General features: G+C 31.5%; 1 protein-coding gene across 3 annotated transcripts; it reads right to left on the reverse strand.

Annotated features, from left to right (window-relative positions):
* Nucleotides 1-22,925, reverse strand: LOC134692798 (uncharacterized). Of its 3 annotated transcripts, none has more exons than XM_063553343.1 (3): nucleotides 22,642-22,925; nucleotides 4,324-4,657; nucleotides 1-3,065 (listed from the first exon to the last, which is right to left on the reverse strand). In XM_063553343.1, the coding sequence occupies exons 2-3, from the start codon at nucleotides 4,604-4,606 to the stop codon at nucleotides 1,888-1,890; spliced, it is 1,461 nt and encodes a 486-aa protein (XP_063409413.1). In that variant the 5' UTR covers nucleotides 4,607-4,657; nucleotides 22,642-22,925; the 3' UTR covers nucleotides 1-1,887. The 3 variants fall into 3 exon arrangements, with proteins under 3 accessions (XP_063409413.1, XP_063409415.1, XP_063409414.1); XM_063553345.1 differs by lacking the exon at nucleotides 22,642-22,925 and adding an exon at nucleotides 13,075-13,157; XM_063553344.1 differs by lacking the exon at nucleotides 22,642-22,925 and adding an exon at nucleotides 11,551-11,734.
* Between the last annotated feature and the right edge of the window lie 1,085 nt (nucleotides 22,926-24,010).

The raw sequence follows: 24,010 nt of genomic DNA on the forward strand, positions 1-24,010 counted from the left end.
TTGTTTCATATATAATTTAATTATGAATGCATAATTTAAGGCATGATATGACAAAATTGCACATACTTTGCAAGATTTGACTTCAAAAGTTGCCTGACCATTGAAGATAACATACTTTGGAAGCAAGTAGCATTTGAACACTCATAAATACATGTACTACAAAACCCGTTTGCAAATTGCACACTTTAAAAAAAAATACATAATATAAAAGTAATGTCTTTCTCATTTGTAATGAAAATTCAGTTATAAAAAAAAATGAATTTCTATAAAAAAATATCTGAATTCATATTTAAAAGTTTGTTAAATAGTACTATCAAAGGTAAAAAAAAACCAAACATATATAACTGTTCTATTTCAATACTACAACTCTATAAGCAACTGTTTAAAATGAAATATTTTTGGTAAAAACAACAGGGCCTGTAGCCAGGAATTTCCAATGGAGTTATTTTGACTCACAAACTCAACTTTAAGTCACAATTCAAACAGAACATCGACTTTAACAGTGCTCATTTGTTTTTCAAGGGGGGTTCATACGAACTCCTGAAATATATCATACATATTACAAACAAGACATCAAATTGTCCATCAATTTTGACTGCAAAATGTAGTGTACTACAACTAAGCTTCATTGATGAACTAGACCAAAATCCTTGGGATACATCAACAATGATCAAAATGGGTAAAACAATAACAAAAATAATATAATATGGCTCTAAAATCTTAAGGATTCAATTTGTGATTTCAAAATAAATATATAGAAATATATTACAAGCACACATGTACCTTGTATATCTTGTTGCATTTATCATCCAGAAAACATCTAATATGCATGAAATATTTGCCACTGGACATTAGGGAAAAAAATCAGACAGTCGTTGTATTAATAATAGACATTTAAAATGATTAGGTCAATTTTAAAAATTTAACTCTAAAACATATTAACATATAACATTTGTTTCATTTGATCATAAGTAAAATCATTTTAAAATGATTAATTATCATGATTATACTACATTGTAACAAACAGTAAAATAGTTTACCAATAAAAACATGCTTCAACTCATCAAAACATTTCTTCTAACTGGTCCATTTTTCAAAATAAAATATTAGATATAATAAAAACTGCAGCAAAAAAATAATAAATAAAAAATGGATGATTTTTTTTTTTTAAATGACATAAAAGTGATCTTGATGTAAACAAGTTATAACATAAGTACATGCAATATGACTTGTATATATGTAATGTATGTTGTAAGTAAAGTGCATACATGTACATGTATTGTATGTAATAACATCTGCAGGTAGGAATGTTCCATGTGAATTCAAGCAAGCATTGGTTCATACAGCCCTGAAGTGACTAGATATTACAATTAAAGAACCTTTGTGAGCTCGCTCAAATACCCCACGCCCCAACATTGTCACTGGACAAACAAAATCTCACCAGATTCATAAGTTTAAAGACTCATAACTCTACAAAAGTCAACTGTAAATACCAGTTTTAGATAATATCAAATATTTCTGAAATTGCCTCATTTTTTTTAAAACAACAATGGTTCTACCTTGAAACATTGGTCTAACCTGTTCATCAATCAATATATTAATTAAGTTACTGTGGTTTTACTATTATTCTTGGGAAAACAATTTATGTGGATTACATGGATATAGGTAACCCACATTTCTAAATGTCATGTTTGTCCAACCAATAACAAAATTTATATAGGCCTCTATGCAGAATTTATCAAAACCACAAAATAAAATATCCACAAAAAATATTATTTTTTCAAATACATGAAAAATTTGAATCCATGAACATGATGGAAAATAAAAGAATCCATGAAAAATAAAGAATCCACTGTATATATAAAGCCCATTTACATTGTGTTTTGTTTACTGTAATTCATCATAAGCCATCTCAAACTCGTTATCATCCATCACAATTTTCAATTTCATTTCACTCACACCAATATCTTTATTAATCTGTTCAGATAGCAACCATTTCTCTAACAGACATAAAATTTGTCCATTATCTATTTCTTTTTTCAATGACTTAAGCTGTGCAATGGTCATCGAGATAGTTCCAATAATTAAACCATTTTCTGTATAAATATGAAGCACCAATGTGCCGCGTATTTGTTCAAAATATTTAACTATTTCTAAATGAGGTTTTGGTTTAAGAATATCATAAAACTTTTGTTCATAGCCATCGAAAGTTGGTCCCCTTTTTTTCCACATGACACAATGTTCAATTGGTTCTAAGTTTTCTAACTTTAAAGAATCACATGAAATATTAGCATTAGAGTTCTGTACTGATCCCTTACATCCAGATTTCCTCATCGATGGAGATGAATTTTCTTTATTGTCACTTTTCTTCACATGACTGTTTGTTTTGCTTTGCTTTTTGGGTAATCCTCCAGCTTCATGTTTATTTTTAGAAGGAGAATCCGTTCTATTTTTAGAATCACCTCTTCTTTCATTTGATATATCCCTTAATGGAGATTTAGTTCTTGTCTTTTCAGATGTTTTAGCACTGGTTTCCTGTTTAATTTCAGACTGTACCAGACGGTAATCAGTATAAATATTTTGACCACTAGGAGTGGATGTAATTGGTGTTTGCGAAGAATGTGGTTGTTTCAAAACTTTCATGAGCAGCTCATCATTAGCACTACGATCATTCCTTCTGTTAACATATTTTTGTTGTGTTTTGTTGGAAGGTTTTCGTCTCTTCTTTTTGCGAGGACCACAGAGACAAAAACAGAATCCCTTACGCTGATCATCATCTGAGTCCTCTTCACTTTCATAAGAATAATCTAACTTTTTACGACTTTTAGGTGACATAAAGTTTTCTGGATCGTCGATTAATGTCATGTCTGCATAGGATTTATGCATTCGCCTCGGTGTACGTAATAATCCATCAAAACAGGAAAGTTTCCTCTCCTTTTCTGGAGTATCTCCATGTTTCTCTTCAAATGAATCTCCCTCCTCCCACTTAGGAAATACAGCCTTTATAGCATCCACCTGTATATTTAGAGTTATCTGCCCTTTGTGCCTTTGTTTCTCCAAATAACCTGAATTAAAAGAGACATGATGTGTAAACAAATAAAGAGTGTAAAATATGTGTTAATATTTTTTCAATGCGAAAAACATCATAATACAATAGGTTCACATAAAATATTGAACTGCTGAAACTTATTTTACATTTAATTTACATGTACACACTTTTTAATATGAACTATTTATTCTTAGACTGTATTTATGTTGACTGCTATAAAACTTTTGGTTATCTGTGTCTTAAGGTTGCTGTTTCACAGATGTATATCCAACATCTCCTTTCATTTATATTTTATACTTTAACTGTGTTGTAAGACAAACAAATATTGGGCAAAATTTGCAGAATAAAAGCTGAAAATTAAAATAACAAGCGAAACTGCGAGCTACTGCTCACTGATGATACCCCCACCGCAAGTGGATAATATTAATAATGTAAAAATATGCAAGTGTTTGGTAAACAGGAAGTTGTCAAGTGATGAATCTGAAAACGCATCACACGTTATAGCTGACTTATATAAATCCTGAAACCAAATTTCAGAAATTCTTGTATTGTAGTTCCTCAGAAAAATGTGACGAAAATTTTGAACTTGGCTATCATGTGTAAAATCATACAAGTGTTCGGTTAACAGGAAGTTGTCGAGTGATAAATCTGAAAACGCATCACACAGTATAACTGACTTATATAAATCCTGAAACCAAATTTCAGAAATCCTTGTATTGTATAGTTCCTGAGAAAAATGTGACGACAATTTTCAACTTGGCTATCATGTGTAAAATCATACAAGTGTTCGGTAAACAGGAAGTTGTCAAGTGATGAATCTGAAAATGCATCACACGGTATAGCTGACATATATAAATGTTGATACCAAATTACAGAAAGGGTGGATGTGTATATATAGTCTTGAGAAAAATGTGACGAAAGTTTCATTGGACGGACTGACTGTAGGACTGACGGACGGACGGACGGACGGACTGACGGACGGAAGGACGGACTGAGGGACGTACTGACAGACGGACTGACAGACAGAGGTAAAACAGTGTACCCCCCTTTTTTTAAGCGGGGGTATAATAAAAAGAATAATGGGTTAGAATATATAAGAGAGTAACAGGGCTGAAAAATAAAATACATTAATAGAGAAAAATGGTTGGAGATAATATTTGAAAGATCCCCATTCAAAACTCTTTTAGAGAGTATTGACCTAGATCAAGGGAGACTACTCAAGTATAAAACCTTGTAAAGGGAAGTGAACTGTATAAGAAATACCGATTACAAACCTTTGCCATAGCATGGTTTAATTCTATGTTTATCTAGAGAGCTGGCAAGAGTCAGCTGTCCTGATTGGCGTAAAGCATTGATAAACAGACCAATGGCAGAGCTTCCTATTAACTCCAAGTGATGTAACAAAGCTGTGTTCCGCTGTTCCCGGTTATTTTCCTGTAAGATGCTGTTACAGGTAGCATCGTCTAGAACACCATGTTGTAACAAATAATCTAGGATTGCATCTGAATCTAAAGATTGAACAAGGTCCTGTCGATTGGTCAGTTGTTCTGTGAGCATTGCACTATGGAATAGTCTGACTTCAATTTCTCACCAGTCTATAGTTGGAATCTGAAAGTAAATATAATAATAAGTCAAATTTTGCATTTAAATCTAAAAATCTGCTTTGAGTTCTGCAGCCTGAAAAATTGCTTTATGTAAAAAATTCTATAAAACCAGTGGTAGATCCAGAACTTTTCATAAGAGTGGGCCCTATGACTGACATAAAAAGGGGGGTGCTTTAGTCCTGCTTCAGTGATTCCCTATATATTGCCATAAAAAAATATTGAAGCCACAGTGAAACAAAATTCTAAACTCAAGGCAACTGGCTTTGTTTAGCAGAGACATATTTATAATGCTATCAATGTCTGCAGTTTTAGGTATTTATACCAGAACTTAAACAAGTTTCTAATCACTGAATACAGAATTATTCCTCTAGTATCCTTGAAATAGGTATATAAACAGATAAAAATAAAGGCAGCCACACTAAATCAAAAAGCTCCACTAAATCTAGCTCATGTTATTAAAGTTAGCAGACACAATACATAACACTTTCAATATCTGGTTTAAATAATTTTCACAGTAACTAACCAAAAAAAATTAGTTTGAAATAGCACAGTGACAAATTCTCATACCTGTATATTTAATAAATTGATAACATGCATAATTATCTTTTATAAATGGTATAAATGATATAATATTTAAAAGCATATTTTAGATAATTTTATTCATGTCACATGATAATTTATCCTCCATGTTATACCTGTATTATGAAGGCCGTGTGTATCCATGATGTCAGATCTATCCATTTAATTAAATTACTAATTGACATAATTACTAATTGACATAATTACTAATTAGTTTGATTGGCAAGGTCAGGTATTATTGTTAATTAACACTGATTTGATTAACACAGTTCATAATTCATCAGTGATTGACAATCAATGAATCCAGGTATTCCTAAAGAGGGTCTAAATGGAAGGACATAAAGAGCAGCCGTTAAGTAGTTATTAGAAGATGTTGTATGAGCGCGAATATTATCTTTTAACACTAACTGCATTTTATATTTTCTTTGTAAAATTGTTTCTTTTTGTTTTATATACTAATTAATTGTAGCTTTCCGTTTTTCTCTAAAGTCAACAACAATCTGAGACAGAGTGCTAAAAAAAAATAGTGCTAATTAGACAACTCTCTCCATCCAAGTCACAATTTGTGAAAGTAAACCATTATATAGGTCAGAGTACAATTTTCAACTCGGAGCCTTAATTGGTTCTGAAAATTCAGTTCAGAAAATGATAAGTCCATGCCTTGTGGTGATAATTTTAAAAGTTGATTTCTGTGACACTCGAAATTTGAAAAATCCACATAGGTATTGTATCTGGTGTTTAAAGCTCAATTTTATACTCAAGAGTACTGTGTAAAGTTTATGACTCTTGGACTTATACAGTGAGAACCCTATGTAATTATTGGAACTTTAATCACATGTTCTAGTAAAATTTTCAATGGCGTATTTATACTTGTTGTAGAATGTATAAACCATTGTATCATGTATAACCTTCTGGTCAACAGCTTTTGAATTTCATATCAAATTTTCAATGGTGTATTTATACTTGTAGAAAACCTACGCCTATATCATGTATAAATTTTGCCTTTCAATGGTGTATTTATACTTGCTGTAGAATGTCTTAGCCATTATATCATATATATATCTTGGCTGGTCTTACGTGATGAAACCGGGAGTTCAAGCATTTGATTAAAGATATTATAAGCCTTTGAGTCACGTTCTTCTGGTTAAAAATATGTTGACCAACCCTCAGGACTACTTAAACATAGATACTTCCCAGTATGTGATTCTATTGACCAAATGATAAGGTGATAATTGATGGTATTCCAAGGGTAATTGATTGAGTGAGCAAAATGTCCTGCTGTGAAACTTGACTTAAAAGTGGGATGTGTGAAAATTTATATATTGTAGTGTTCTAGCAATGTTAAACCAGTTGCTTCGCAGGGCGCAGCATTATACGACCATAGATGTAGAACCCTGAACAGATGGGACAAGTATGGACACAACTTTTAAGTTTGATACAGCTTTAAATGTGGATTGTGATTAAATAGTTGACACAACATAGGTTTATGTCACATTATGATTTGGACCCTTTGGACCTTAATGTAGACCAATTTGAAAACTGGACCAAAAATTAAGAATCTACATACACAGTTAGATTTGGAATATCAAAGAACCCCATTTATTAAATTTTTGATGAAATCAAACAAAGTTTAATTTTGGACCCCGATTTGGACCAACTTGAAAAATGGGCCAATAATTAAAAATCTAAGTACATTTTTAGATTTTGCATATTAAAGAACCCCAGGGATTCAATTTTTGTCAAAATCAAACAAAGTTTAATTTTGGACCCTTTGGACCTTAATGTAGACCAATTTGAAAACGGGACCAAAAATTAAGAACCTACATACACAGTTAGATTTGGCATATCAAAAAACCCCAATTATTCAATTTTTTTATGAAATCAAACAAAGTTTAATTTTGGACCCTTTAGGCCCCAAATTCCTAAACTGTTGTGACCAAAACTCCCAAAATCAATACCAACCTTCCTTTTAAGGTCAAAAACCTTGTGTTTAAATTTCATAGATTTCTATTCACTAAAAATATACTAAAGTTATAATGTACTGATTTCAATTCAAATTTCTAATGAAGTTTGCAACAATAACTACTGATTTAAATACATCTTTCAATATTAAAATGTAATAAAAAGTGCTTGTTATCACTGAATGGTAAAGATTGTTTTAATTTATTAGTTGGTAGTAAAAATGAAAACACATTGTATATTGTATAAAACTATGATTAAAGTTGATTCAACTACTATTCTATACAAAGAAAGATAACTCCAATTGAAAAAAATAATTGCTATTTCACAATATTGTGCAATTAGATATATCTTGCTATTGTGCAATACTGTGCAATTGAAAATTTCTTGCTATTGCACAATACTTAATATGATAATTTTGAATCCTGATTTGGACCAACTTGAAAACTGGGCCCATAATCAAAAATCAAAGTACATGTTTAGATAAAGCATATCAAAGAAGCCAAAGAATTTAATTTTTGTTAAAATCAAACTTAGTTTAATTTTGGACCCTTTGGACCTTAATGTAGACCAATTTGAAAACTGGACCAAAAATTAAGAATCTACATACACAGTTAGATTTGGAATATCAAAGAAACCCATTTATTCAATTTTTGATGAAATCAAACAAAGTTTAATTTTGGACCCCAATTTGGACCAACTTGAAAACTGGGCCAATAATTAAAAATCTAAGTACATTTTTAGATTAAGCATAACAACGAACCCCAAGGATTAAATTTTTGTCAAAATCAAACAAAGTTTAATTTTGAACCCTTTGGACCTTAATGTAAACCAATTTGAAAACGGGACCAAAAATTAAGAATCTACATACACAGTTAGATTCGGCATATCAAAGAACCCCAATTATTCAATTTTTTATGAAATCAAACAAAGTTTAAGTTGGACCCTTTGGGCCCCAAATTCCTAAACTGTTGGGACCAAAACTCCCAAAATCAATACCCGTAAACCTTCTTTTTATGGTCATAAACCTTGTGTTTAAATTTCATAGATTTCTATTCACTTATACTAAAGTTATAATGTGAAGACCAAGAAAATTGTTTATTTGGGCCCCTTTTTGGCCCCAAATTCCTAAACTGTTGGGATCTCAACTCCCCAAATCAATACCAACCTTCCTTTTGTGGTCATAAACCTTGTGTTTAAATTTCATAGATTTCTATTTACTTAAACTAAAGTTATTGGGCAAAAACCAAGAATAATGCTTATTTTGGCCCTTTTTTGGCCCCTAATTCCTAAACTGTTAGAACCAAAACTCCCAAAATCAATCCCAACCTTCCTTTTGTGGTCACAAACCTTGAGTCAAAATTTCATAGATTTCTATTTACTTAAACTAAAGTTACTGTGCGAAAACCAAGAAAATGCTTATTTGGGCCCTTTTTGGCCCCTAATTCCTAAAATGTTGGGATCAAAACTCCCAAAATCAATCCCAACCTTCCTTTTGTGGTCATAAACCTTGTGTTAAAATTTCATAGATTTCTATTCACTTTTACTAAAGTTAGAGTGCGAAAACTAAAAGTATTCGGACGACGACGACCCAGACGACGACGCAGCCAACGTGATAGCAATATAAGACAAAAAATTTTTCAAATTTTGCGGTCGTATAAAAATTCAAATATGTCCATTGCTATGGCAAAAAAGACAATGTCCACTTAAGGCCAAATATGACCTTGAAATCATTAATTATCAAGGTCATAAGTTTGTTCATAATTGGACCTATTTCAAAAGCTAAAACTACTGAGAACAAGTTTAAACAAATCTCTTCAGAGAAGTGCACTGTAGGCTTCAAAGTTAACATTTCTTTTATTATAGTATCAAAAGGAGAATCTTGGATGATTACATGTATGTGCATTTTTGGACCTTAAAAGCTGGAAGAAACATAATGGACTTATCCTTCTATTCAATGGTCCCACTTCAGAACTATAGGTTCATAAGGTTTTCTATACCAAGAACATGACACAGATTTTGACCTTATTATCATAGAATTCAGTTATGACCTGATTTAATTTCCTTAAGTCATGCCTCTAAGAAAATATGAAGATCTGTTTCCCTTGCAATGATAAAAAAAAATATTCTTATGCACGTCACAGAAGATTACATTTACGCACCCCGCCCAAAATATGTGATTGAAAATATTACATAATGAGCTTCAGTACTTTACTTGCACCAAATCACTATCAGACTTTATCAAATCTTTTCCGAACATTTGATATAAAACTTATATATTTATACAGGTAGTTACGTAAGAGAAATCAGTGGGTGTATTAACATGTCAAAATATTGAAGACTTATAATCGGGAAAAATCAACAATCTGTGTGAAAACCTGCTCTATGTATAATTTAAAATTATGTTAGGATTTAAAAATCTCAAAATTTAGTCATATGATCTTACTTTCATGTATTTAATTTGTTTCATACACAAAAATCAATTAATACATGTACATGATCAAAAGTGTGGATGTGAGGAATTCAGTCATTTATTTATTTTCTGTAACTTTTCCTACCATTTTTCTCTATTCTTTACTTATTTTGCTCATTCTTCATTATTTCTTATTTTTCACCCATCATACCCTATTTTTTATTTCTTTGTCCATTACTCTGCACAATCTGTCCATAATATCCTATATTCTGCAAACACAAATCTGTAGTGGATTATATAAGAAGATGTGGTATGATTGCCAATGAGACAACTGTCTAGAAGAGACCAAATGACACAGCTAGCTGAAATTAACAACTATAGGTCACCATGCAGCCTTCAACAATGAGCAAAGCCCATACCTCAAAGTCAGCTATAAAGTATTAAGTTTGGTGAAATGACAATTCAAAGGAGAAAACACTAGTAAGACACTTAACTGGGAAGAGGAAACCCCATTTAGACCCTCATACATGTACATCAATAAACATGACAATTGATGCATGATGGTGCTTCTCAATGGTGGTCTAGACTGTGATATCAAGCTTTATGTAATAAATCGGTTAAAATATGTAAAGGAAAAGTTTAAACATTTTTCATAACAAGAAAAGTGTTAAAATCTTTCAAGTTCAAAGACTCTTTTAATATATAAAGAGGTATAGTTAATTTTCCTGGTATTTCAGTTATAGAGTTGCTGAAAGCTATATATGAGTCAATTAATTCTTGTACATCTTCATTAATTTCCTCAAGGATCTAATCCATGCAAATGATGTATAATAAAATTAATGTTCAGCATTATACACATTGAAGTGCTTATTTAATTTGACACATAAATGCAAAATCTTACATGATTCTCTCAAAATTTTGTAGCAAGACATCTTTAACCAAGTCTTGAAAAATAATAGGCCCATTACGCCCTTACCTGGACCCTCCCCTGTAAATGTATATATGAACATATATACTATATTATAATCACCTTACATAATGAACATTTTACGTGAGTTTCAAAATTTCTTAAAATCCAAATTATGCTGTCCTCGAAACCCATGTTTGTGTTGTAAACATTACAAAGTTTATGTAATTTAGACACATACATGTTTCTATTACATTTTTAACCGCCTAAGGGACAAATCATTATTTATTTGTTTGCACCTATTATTATATACTTGAAGTGTGTAAATATTAATCTGATTGAAAAGTGATTTGATTATTTGTACCAAAAATTGATTTATCCTTTTGTCATTTTGGTGTTAAAATATTTATAGTGGTTTAAAATACCAAGGTCTTTGACATTCAGGTGAATGACGATAAAATAGATGAAAATTGAAATTGAATTGAGAAAATAAGCAACAATATTTGTATGGACATTCAAAAACTTATAAGTTGGATAACAAAATGACAATGCCATGGCAAAAGACACACAGAATATATATAAAACACAACATAGAAAACTAAAGACTGCAGAGAAAAACTAACCCCACCACATGTATGGTGTAGAATTTGAATCCAGAAACACAAGAATAATACCAGGTTTCAAAAAGACCGGCCCCTACACACAATCGATTGGGGTAACACATATATATAGGAGCATAACTGATCATACCCTGCAGCGACTTCAATTAGGAGCAAGAAAAGTTTGAAGAAAATTGTCATATTATAATGAGTTTTTATCTCTTAAAAGAGAAAAATAAGGTCTGGACTTGTAGATTATGATGGTTTGGCCAAATTCAACAAAATAGTAATGAAATATACTAGACAAAGTTCAAAAATTAGTCTGCCTGTTTTATCTTATAAAACAAAAAGTATATATATCAAATGTGATTTCAAGACTAAAATAACTGCTTTACCTGAAATTGTCATTTGACATGAAAAAGACATATCTTTTGACTTACCTGAGGTATTATAATTCCCTGTATGTATATACAATTGTCCTTAATTATGCCCTAAATTAATCCTTTTTAATATTTATATCCTAAGAATCCAAGTATATTGAAAACTACAGAGTTTTAAGTCATCTAAAATAAACATTGACTTAATCCCACCATTTCTTACCTTTACCAGGTAAAATGGTCAGGTATCAAAGTTCAATGAACTGTGACAACCAATCATATGTAATCATAAGTAAATTGATTGATCATTAAAAAACTTACAAACAAGGTATCTGGTTAGATCTTGTAAAATGGAGATCAGATGACTGATAACAACAAAACATTACATGTATTGGAAATTTACAAATATGTTATTATTAACACTCTTGAAATACAAATTTTTGTTTTTGAAATTATGATATAGATTTATTACACAGGCATGTCGGTCCGCATGTCTCTGTAAAGTACATGATATACTTTAATAAAACGTATAAGGTTGTTTTTTTCAGAGGCTGACTGTTGTTTCAATTTTTTATTTTAATTATTTTCAAGTATATTTGTAGTATATTAAGATTTTTCCAAAAAAAATACTGAAACTGTTCTAATTTTTTTTCTCAATAAAAAATGTTTTTCTTTACCATGTTTACTGGCAAAATTTTTCAAATAAAATAAAGAACAAAAATCAAAGATGAGGGATGTATAACCAGTAGTATATAAAACTTTGTTTACTGCATTAAATTCAGTAAATAATTTGAAATAGATAACTTACTATAAATGCTGTTAGGAACCTTATGCGAAAATTATTTCCTGATATTTAACTATTTCCAAATAACATCACATAAATTATACGAAACTATTTATGTTATGAATTTATGTCAATGTACGTAGTAGAATATTTGCTCATAAAGAACCTGTTTTGTTTGTGATGTTTTAGTATTAATAAAATAGTAAACACACTAATTGTATTTGTCTCTCCATCGATGCACACATTGCATGAGTAAATAACATTATGTAGCCTTGTCAAAACTACTAGCCCATAGTACACCAATTTTCTCTTCAATCAAACTTATATTAACCACAATTTGACTTTTGTTTGAGGCTATGTGACAAGTTCCTTGACAAAATTACTCTAGATTTTCATCTAAGGTGTTACATGTTTATTTGTGTATATTATTGTTGATTGAATGAATTTTAAGTGTGACATTAAATTGTTTTGAAAATAAAATTCATTAAGACACACTTTTAGTATTCCATAAAACTTTAAACATTACCATTACTTCAGTGGATTTAACTTTATCTATTCAATATTACATAACATTTCTTCCAAAGGGAATCACCATTTCAAATTCATGGATTGACTTGGGATATGTCCACATTAAACAAGAAAATGTAATTGCAGGAATTTGACTGCAACTACTGATTTTTTTGAAACTTGACTTTTCGCAGCTAAAAATTGTTTTGTATAAAAGTTATACCTGCACAATGCATGCTGTTCTTAAAATTCCACAACAATTTTACATATAAAAAGCTTTTTAAGGTTACACTTACTGTCAGACATAGGAAACCAAGAGCTAGTTTCTTAAGGTATTTATTCCAGTTGCAATTTCCTTTGAAATCTCTAATGGATCTTAAACAGGGGAGATAACTCTACAAATATCACAATGATTAATGGGAGATAACTCTATAAATATCACAATGATTAATGGGAGATAATTTGTCAAACCTGTTTAAATTCCATGTCTTTATCTATATAATTAATGAATAATTACCACATGCTAGATCCTGTGCAGGACATTTCAAAATAAAGTTAGATAACTCTTATCTAAAGTAAATAAAATGTACCACCTCTGAATTTGACATTTATAATTAAATGTACCAGTTATATCTTATAGTAATATAAAAATATAAGCTTGTTAAAGTCAATATGTTGACGATGTTTCCAAGGTGTTGAAAAAATAGATGTCTAAGAAAAATATCCTCATAAAAATTTACCCAGCAAACAGCTGAAATGACGAATCAGGAATATGTTCAAATTTCAAAGGTAGCTTTTTTACCTATTGCAAAGCGAATGTAATTGAGCAGATAGATCTACACTTGATCGTACCATGGAAGTATATGTATAATATCTTTATTTGCAAAACATACAAAAACCAATTTTGGTTGTGGCAAATACATTGACAAACAAACATAATGAAACATAATGAAAACTCGACAATATTATAAGAAATATGATAAAAACAGTTACTGTTCTCCTTTCCTCAGTTCTAATGACCCTTTAATAAAAGAAACAACTGCTTTTACATCATTTGGTGTTGATGGATTTAGTATTATCACGAGTTTATCAGTAAAATTAAGTGTATTAAAATTTACATATTTTTGTATATAATATTTTAGAAAGATTTCTCTTATATTTTTATTTATTTTACAGTTGAAGAAAAAATGAAATTCATCGTCTAAGATATGATACTGATTGAGTCTAGTGTATGAGCATGACATGTGACAAATCTCCTTAAATCTATAGTTGAATATATCACTGGAACTAAAGCAAGATTACTATTTAATGAGGGTAGTACAGGGTTATTTTCATGCAACATATTTTGCCTCTTTTATTTCAGGTGCAGCCGTGAAAAAGGTTCGTTATTGACCGTGTTTCATGAAACCGGGAATTCTTTTTGGAATTTCGGGATGTCAGGATTTGAATTTATTTAAATTCAGGACCTCAGGATTTAAATTTATTTAAATTCAGGACCTCAGGATTCAGTGTTTTTAAGCACAAGATTTTGGGATCAGGACCCCTCTGATCCCCCTCTTTTCTTGCATTGTTTCAAATTTTACAAGTTTCATGAAATTGGAAGCAAGCATTCTGTATAATATAATAATTGTATGTGAGAACAGACAGATAGATGGGCTGACTCACATACATTGTGATTTGGAATTTCTACAAAAATAACATAAATAGGACTGTAGTAAGAAATGTAAACAGATGGTTAAAAGATCTTTGACACTTATATAAGATATATATATATAATACAATGTAGACAAGTCTAAATTGAAAACAACGTTCAAACCCTAAAGCTGCTAACTGCCATGAAGATTGCCAAATAAATCGATCACCAGGTGTAACAAATTGGGTCTCTATATTAATTTAATTAATACCATTAGTAGAAAACAATTAACTTGCGGCAAAGAATGGTAAACCACAAATACAATGTAGATATATAGTATCCAATTTAATTAAAGTACTGTATAAAGAAGAACCATAAATATTTACCAACATTATTGTCTCCACCCTTTGTAAACATTAATTGTTTGTTAAATTTAAATTACTTCATTAAAATTTAAAGACACTCAATATCTAAGCCATAAATTTATCATCAGATACTATTAAAGTTGTGAAAGCTTTAAAAGATTGGTAAATAAATGATTCTAAGTATATCTGACCTCCAAATAACCGCTTGTATTTATTATACAAGTTTTCTTTAAAAATCAAAATGACTTCATATTTGCTAACCCTTTTGTGCAAGCATAAGACATACAAAAGACTGTTTGCAAAAAAGAAATAAAATGCTTTTTAAAAGGATTGGAATTACTTATTTAAATACACATTTTAATTTGTATAAGAAACTTTCATAATAATACCTTGAAAATTTATTGGGATCTTTTTTATATTGCAAACATGAGCCTTAAAATTCAGCTGAAAAGTTTACATTTATGTCATCTCATTTCTACAACTTCAAATTTGACCTTTGTAATTCATGCATTTATTGTAGGTCAAAATAACAAAAAGTATTTGGCAAACATTCCTTGATATGAAAAATAAGAAATGACTGCTGACAAAAGATTTTTTGTAACCATGAAAAAAAATTAAAAGGCTGTCCTCAATAGACGGAATAAACTTAAAGAAAAGAAGAATAACATTACAAAGATATAGGAAGATGTGGTATGAGTGCCCATGAGACAACTTTCCTTACAAGTCATAATTAATAAAATTAAACCATTTTAGGTGAAGGTAGTCTTCAACACAGAGCCTTGGCTCACACCAAACAGCAAGCTGAAAAGGGCCCCCAAAATATCTGGTGCAAAACCATTCAAACAGGAAAACCAACGGTCTAATCTATATAAAAACGAGAAACAGACATCAGATTCTTTTTGTAAATTTAAAGAATAATATTAATTTTGAATGTGAAGAAATCTTGAAGACTTCCAGATGATTTAAGTTTCTGTTAAGGCAATCTATCAAATTACAAAAACAGACAACAACCTGTTTTTAAGAGAATGTGATGTAATTTGTATTTAACTTTGATCTACACTGGATTACAATATTAAATCGGTTTGTTGAACTGAAATTTATGTTTTTTCTATTAACAACATAATGGCTGCATTTTATTGAAAAGAACATTAGAACAGGAAAAAAATTTCAAAACAAATTTATGTCATAAAACATGTAAAATATTTTGGGTAGGCAAAAATGGCCTTGAAAAATTATAGCTTTATTTTAGTCAGATGGAAAAATGTAAATTTGAAAATAAGTAATCAAATTGAGAATGGAAATGGGGAATGTGTCAGAGACAAAACCAGACCATAGAAAATTAGACATTACAGCAGAACTAGGTCACCAACAGGTCTTCAATGTAGCGAGAAATTCCCACACCCGGAGGCGAACTTCAGCTGGCCCCTCAACAAATGTATACTAGTTCAGTGATAATGAACGCCTTACTAAACTCCAAATTGTACACAAGAAACTAAAATTAAAAACAAGAGGCTGTCACAACGACAGCAAACCGGATTTATTAGCATTTATTTGTGTCCTGGCAATATCACAAGAACCATTACTGATGATTGGTGAAAGTTAAAATTGTCAATATCAAATTTGACCTCTATTTTGTCATCAGTATCAACATATTAAAATTTGAAAAGCTCAGATTGAATGGTTTGTAAGTAAATGCAACAACGTGAATGGAAACACCATTTTACGATCTTTCAAGAACCATAACTCCTGAACGGTAGAAGTCAAAATCGTCATTATTAAACTTGACCTCTATTTTGTCATCAGTAACAACATATTAAAATTTGAGAAGCTTTGGTTGAATGGTTCACGAGAAAATGCACGGACACGACTGGAAACACCATTTTTCAATCTTTCAAGAACCATAACTCCTGAACGGTAAAAGTCAAAATCGTCATTATTGAACTTGACCTCCATTTTGTCACCAGTAACATATATTAAAATTTGGGAAGCTTTGGTAGAACTGTTCATGCGTAAATGCATGGACACGACTGGAAACGCCATTTTTCAATCTTTCAAGAACCATAACTCCTGAACGGTAAAAGTCAAAATGGCCATTATTGAACTTGACCTTCATTTAGTTGTCAGTAACAACATATTAAACTTTTAAAAGCTTTGGTTGAACGGTTCTTGAGTTAATGCACGGACAACATTTGATTGCCGCCCACCCGACCGACCGACCGCCCGCCTGTCCGCCCGCCCGCCCTGCCGCCCGCCGAGCATCCCCAATTTAATAACCGACATTTTTGTCACAAAAATGCGGTTAATAATACAAGACAATCACAGGCCAGAGGCTCCTGACTTGAGACAGGCGCAAAAATGTGGCGGGGTTAAACATGTTTATGAGATCTCAACCCTCCCCCTATACCTCTAGCCAACGTAGAAAAGTAAGTATATTTTCGTTGTCATATAAATTTGAAAAGACTCTTCACAAATTAAAAAACTTCTTGGTTCTACAGACTTGAAAATAATCAATAAGCCATGGAGTTATTTCCCTTTAAAATGTCCTTTACAGTGTGAAATGAATTTGACACAACATCCATCATTTAATTGATTGCTATAGAATTAGGTAAGTGTCTGTCAAAAAGAAAAGAAAATGGATGGGAAATGTACCATGTGTATAGGAGATACTAATACTTACAGATTATTGATGGTTTTTAAACTAGAGGATATGTTTCTCTGAATCTTGTGGAAGGGCAACAGCCATGAGATGAATTGCAACATCCTCTGGTTTAAAAGACTATTGATATAAAAAAAGAAGATGTGGTATGATTGCCAATGATCTGAGAAAACTCTCCACAAGTGGCTTTGAAAATGTTTTTTTAGTTTATTATCTTTCTTAAAAACCTTTTGCTAATTAGAGCTCAAATTTGTAAACCTAATAAGAATCTAATAAGTGTTATCTTATCTTAGAGGCAAAAAAAGAAGGTACATTTTAGTTCTTTACACAAAAATTCTTATGACTAAAACTCATCGAAAGTACAATAATTTTTTCTCATAAGATATGTTTTGTGAAATGATTCTCTGTCTCGGAGTGTATTCCTAAGTACATTCCACACATTCCTTAGTACATTCCATAGAATGATTAGTCTATGTGTTTTGTATTACAAACAAATCAGATGTCACAGAGGGGATGATGCCAAGTTTTATCAAGAACTACATATCTTCTGAAGATTACATGCTGTGAGAGAGATAGCAAAGGCTAATCAATACTGTCAAACACTTCAGATTCATATTTTACATTGCTAAGAAAATTAGTACTTTGCTTTATAGATGTTATTTGTTACTTTTGTTGTTTTTACTAAGGGAAAGGTAGGGGATGTCTTAAAAAGAGTTCAAGTTATTATTACAGAATCCATTAACTTTTGAATGATGGCTCTGGGTAAAATAAGGCTGACCATCATCAGAGGTTCCATTTTTATTTACACACAATGTTTAAATATAATATGATTTCAATAAAGAAAAAAGAAAGCAGCCACATATTAAATGTCTGAACCATTGGACAAAACATGGTTAAAAATTTATTATATATGTATTCAAATTGCAATTTTTCGAATCAATAAAAACTTTAGGACATTAATATTCTTCCTGGAGTTTTAGATGTTGTATGGATATATGTACAGTACTAGTGAATCTTATTTAGTCCCTATCCTTACTTTTGATAGCTAATGAAGCAGTCTTTATTGCAAATTTCCATCTTTGTCATGGTGCCATGTTTTTTTTATTTTGATTATGTTCCTAAAATGAAGTTGAATAATCGAAAATAACACAATCAGCCATCATTCTTGTGATGTTCAGCATAAACATGATAAAATGCAGTAAAGTATTGATCAGTTAAATTTCATTGATTTTGCATTGTTGATGCATGGGAAATAGTTGATGATTCAGCAGTTAAAAAATGTATTTCAATTTTGTTACATACAATTAATATCTCATTATATATATAATGTACATAATTATTAAGCCATCTACAATCCAAGTGTTTTGAGGAGAGTGATGTCAACTAGGCCAATATAAAAGTGAGATGTGGTACAATTGCCAATGAGACAATTCTTCACAAGAGACCAAATGACACAAAAATAAACAACTAAAGGTCATTGTACAGTCTTCAACAATGAGCAAAGGAAATTATAAATCCCTAAATGAGGCCACGGTTATTAGAAAAAGGGGAAACAGATGAAAAGACTGGCAAGGGTTTGATTCCTCATAGCTATATATCAATAAATCATTGCAATTGAATGAATAAACATCGAGATTTTGATACAAGCTTTAAAAAAAAAGGGGGGAGAATTATTCACAGATTTGAAGATATAAAAGCTTCACAGTGACTCAGCAATATTATTTACTTCAATCAATATGGTGCCTCTAGTGGATCATTGTTAAGTCATCTGTATGTCAAATGTTATTACATTGTACCGTATGCTACAGTGATGTAATTAATGCATCTGTGAAGGTGATGGCATTCCAGTGCACAATACGATTTACTTAATTCTCACGACCAAGTTTCTTTCTCTTGTTTTTTCCCCCTTACCATAATTGAAAGAATTAGAAAAGCGAATGCTGAAAGCTCAATTGATTTTTTATCAAAGTGCATACACTTTAAATTACCCATGGTACATGCAAAAAAATAAAAGGTGAGAAAATTTTGGCATACAGAATTTTAGTTTTTCCCTATTTATAGGAGTAACAGAGATCTGTTTAAATTGCTCCTGATCACAGGTGAAGAAAGTAAGGGAATAATCACTTACAGTGGTGTACGTGTAGGAGACTTAAAGTGGGAAAACAGCAAAATACTGCAGCTGTGAAAAATAGGTGCCTACTGCAGGGTCCCCCTCCTTTCGAAAGGAAAATTTTGGTTGATTATTAAGGGAATCACTGAAACAACAAGTAAGCAGGTCTTCCTATGGCAGTCAATGTCCCCCCTTTCCTTTTTGAAAATTTATGGTATATTTTATTAAACAGGTCTTCCATTTACCCAGGGTTTAATTTAGACTCAGGTTTTACTGTACATTATCAAACCTCACTTTGAAGCTGAAGAAAATCTCATAAATGAATTTAACTGAATAAATACAATCTAGCTAGTGCCAATGAGACTGCAAAACAATCTGCAGCCACCTGATTCATCTCTGTTTATTTATTATTGATTATCATCAGTGTGAATTAAAACATATGGAAGACTTTATCATCTGATATCTTAGTAATTTGTCAGACAGGTTTTATACTACAAACATTTGGGAAAATTTATGAACTATTTGCTTCAAAATGCTATAGGGTTGCTGTCTCATTTTAGACCATCAATCTATATCTCTAATGGTAATAAACAAATTGTATGAAGTAGCATTCAGAGTAATTCTGAGCACATAATTTTTTTTAATAGTCTCCACACTAAATTCTTGTAACGCTATCAATGTTTCTTCTTTAATGTTTTTGTTTTATCTTTTGTAATGCCGGAAGGGTATTTCAGATATCCCCCTCCCATGGGAAAGATTTTTATATACTATTGTAAGCAGAATGAGTTTATAATATCCAATATTGGCAGGGCGCAATGCAATGGAGCAAAGGAGTAGTTCTGGTAAGGGCCCATTTTGGTCTCAAATTTCAAGTTCATTTCACGAAAGATTTTGGCAACTTTTTAAACACTTAAAAATAAGTGTCTATTTCAATTGATTCAATAAGTTTTTGCAAAAGATTTTAATTGCTTAAGTCATTGAAAACGCTCCAATTCAAACTTAAATATGAAAAAATCATCAAATATGCCAAAAAACATCACTTTTCAGATGGTTTTTGGCAAAAATAAAAGTGTCCTCAACCTTTATATATGTTATGTATTATTACCAAATACATCTTACATTTCAGTATTATGAATGAACATGAATAGCCAGTAAATATATCTATAAAGTTACATTTTCACAATTTTGTAAAAGTTCCATATTTTGGGGCTAATAAGGGGTCTTACTGAACCTACTCCTTTGAATCTTTATACCTCATTATGTTAAATGGGGTACTAGAGGTTGAAACCCCTTTTATAAGGACAATCAATGCATTTGCATAGGGTCTAATAGATGGAACCACACTCCCCCTTTCATCCTGGGTTGGTACCTCCCCCCCCTTTTTTTTATAAATGCCTGGATCCATTTTAGCAGCAGTATTTCTAAATTGTTCAAAACAAAGATTTTGTGGTTTAGTACAAATCCTTTTTCAAAACCTATTGATTTTTTAAACAAACATGCACATGCATGTTAATTGAACATGTAATTTTAGCTTCAATGCTTCCATGTTATGCAGTTAATCTGTAGAAACACATAAGACATGTAATACTGTTTGTTTTCCACATACATGTATGTCAGAAATATTGCAAATGTAAATGTAGTTATAAAGCTAAGGCCACCTCAACAATTTCTTTGTTTAAACATTGTTCAAATTGCCTACCCATGCCTTGTAGGGTAAGGTAGGTAGGTATAGACATTTTTGTTAATTTTGCTAACACTGGCAACAGTTTACATATTGAAAGTTACATGTAAGTGCATACCCGTAGCCAGAGGGGGTTCAGGGGGTTTGGACGAACCCCCCCCCCCCTTGAAAACAAATAAGCACTGTTAAAGTCAATGTTCTGTTCGAATTGTGACTGTTAAAGTCGAGTTTGTGAGTCCAACGAACCCCCCTTTGGAAATTCCTGACTACAGGCCTTAAGTGTGTTTGTCAAGAAGGCATAAACACAAACAAACTTATGCAAAACAAAAATTGAAATGATTTGTGTCAAAAAGGCTACTTTATTGGAGGGTTCTATCTATGATAAGAGGATTACAAACTGTTGCCTGCACACAGAGCATGTGGCAGATCCAAATATTTTCATAAATGGGGAGCCTTTGACTGACTAAGAGGGAGCCAGGTCCAGTTATTCTTCCCTGTATACAATCAACCAAATCCCCAACCTTAAATCTCCTTCTGCAGTATATGATAGTGGCGGATCCAGAAATTTTCATAAAGGGGGGCCTGTTGACTGTCTAAGAGGGGGCTGGTCGGTCATGCTTCAGTGATTCCCTATATAAGCAACCACAGAAAAAGGGGGGGGGCCTAAACCTGCCTCTGTATGTGATCAAAAATATTCAAATAATAAATGTATATGCACAAGACTTTCTGAATTTTTTAGATTTATTTTGTATAGGAATATATATATATTTAACTGAAAAAGACAACATTTATTTGACATTAGCAGTTTGTACAAATATTGCTAGGAAATAACAAACACAAATAGTTTACCATTTTACTTATCTAGATTAGCACTATGAACCATTTACTTAGTATTATGTTACTTTAAGGATGAGCAGCTTATCCTTGAGGGTCTTAAGGGGGATCATTACCAGGAAGACATCAACATACACTAATCTTTTCTTGATGAGGAAAAACAAATGGAGCAGATAGACAATGTTGCTTAGAACACAAAACATGTTGACCAGTCAAAAATCATATCATAGATAGTAAGATACATGTAGATCTATAAAGTATCAAGATGTACATGTAAATATTTAGTTACCTTATTGTAAAAATGCCCCTTCCCCAAATAACACTACCCCCCCCCCCCCCCCCCTATTATCATGTCAGGCACACACAAAGGCTACACGAATCCTGAGACTACTATAACATTATAGTGGTCTCAGATGAATCATAAATGTCAAATATAAACATAAATTAAATTAATTAATCTTCAAGTGTCCTTACATCTTATAAATGTAAATGCTCACTAGAAACAAGATCCATATGGAAAGAAGGTGTGTAGCATTTCTCAATAGAGATAAAGAAAAAAGAAAAATGTAAAAAATGACAACTACCTGTTTTTTGCTGGTCTTTGTTCCTCATCAATACTTTCTCTCCATCAGCTGGTGATATTGATTTTCACATGTTTTGAATAATCCTTACACAAAGTCGGTATAATTGGATTCTCTACGCATTGCCTTATCTTGTAACATGCCTACCAACAACTAATATTGAGATGTTATCTCGGAATTCCTCTCAAGAAGATCTTACATGCTTATCTTTGGTGTATTTTGTAATTTGAATTCCCGGTTGGCCTGATTCGAATGTAATTTGATTGAATGGTATGTCGGTCACATGATCTTAGATCAAATATACAAACAGTGGTCAGGTGATACATATTTTACTATTTTTAGAAACGCACATGGCTTTTAATCAAAATGAAAGTAGTTTAATTGTTGTTTGTCATCGTGTCAAATATTTCATGCATTTTAAGGACGAATGACGTTTTTGGCGTATAAAGTCAAAATGATTTGTTTTATTCGAAGAAAAATACAAAAATAGAATTTTATTTTCCTTTTTTGAAAAGATCTTATAATAAAATACCTGATGGAAATCTTTTGAAAACTAAGGTTTACGATCGGCGTTTTTTAAATTTTCAAATGACAAAATCGGGCAATAGATTGTTCTCTTGAAATTAAAACAAATTCAACACCGTTTTCGTCTTATTACGAGGTTTGTGTACCATATATGGAGTATGATCTGTTACCTAGGCTACATGTTTTATTGTTTAATGTTTATTATGTTGTCATCTGTCTGTCTGTCTGTCTGTCTGTCTGTCTGTCTGTCTGTCTGTCTGTCTGTCTGTCTGTCTGTCTGTCTGTCTGTCTGTCTGTCTGTCTGTCTGTCTGTCTGTCTGTCTGTCTGTCTGTCTGTCTGTCTGTCTGTCTGTCTGTCTGTCTGTCTGTCTGTCTGTCTGTCTTTTGTATTGGTTTATTTATTTAGTAAAAATCCTATTGTTAGGATTTAAAACTAATAAAATATTTATTCTTATTCTTATTATGCAGCTTGCTTACCCTTCTGGAGCACCTAATACCAACACTGCGGTTTTTTGGTGGCTTTCGTGTTAATCAGTCTTTAGTTTTCTATGTTGCGTTTTGTGTACTATAATCGATTGTTTGTCTGTTGGTCTTTTGCTTTCATTGGCATTCTTTTCATGGACGGATTGTTATATTGATGTCATTTATGAATATTGATAAATGAATCATAAAAAGATTTGTGGGTTTATGTCAATGAGAAAGAACATCAACCGAACAGACATAAATAATCAAATATGAAGGTTGATTATGAAATTATCTCATAAAACACACTTAAGAGTTCATGAAATTATATGAATATATATTTGGTACCTTTACTGTCAAATCAGCTATGAAGTTTTAACAGAAG

Source organism: Mytilus trossulus, chromosome 12 (genome assembly GCF_036588685.1).
Source record: "Mytilus trossulus isolate FHL-02 chromosome 12, PNRI_Mtr1.1.1.hap1, whole genome shotgun sequence".
Lineage (NCBI taxonomy): Eukaryota > Metazoa > Mollusca > Bivalvia > Mytilida > Mytilidae > Mytilus > Mytilus trossulus.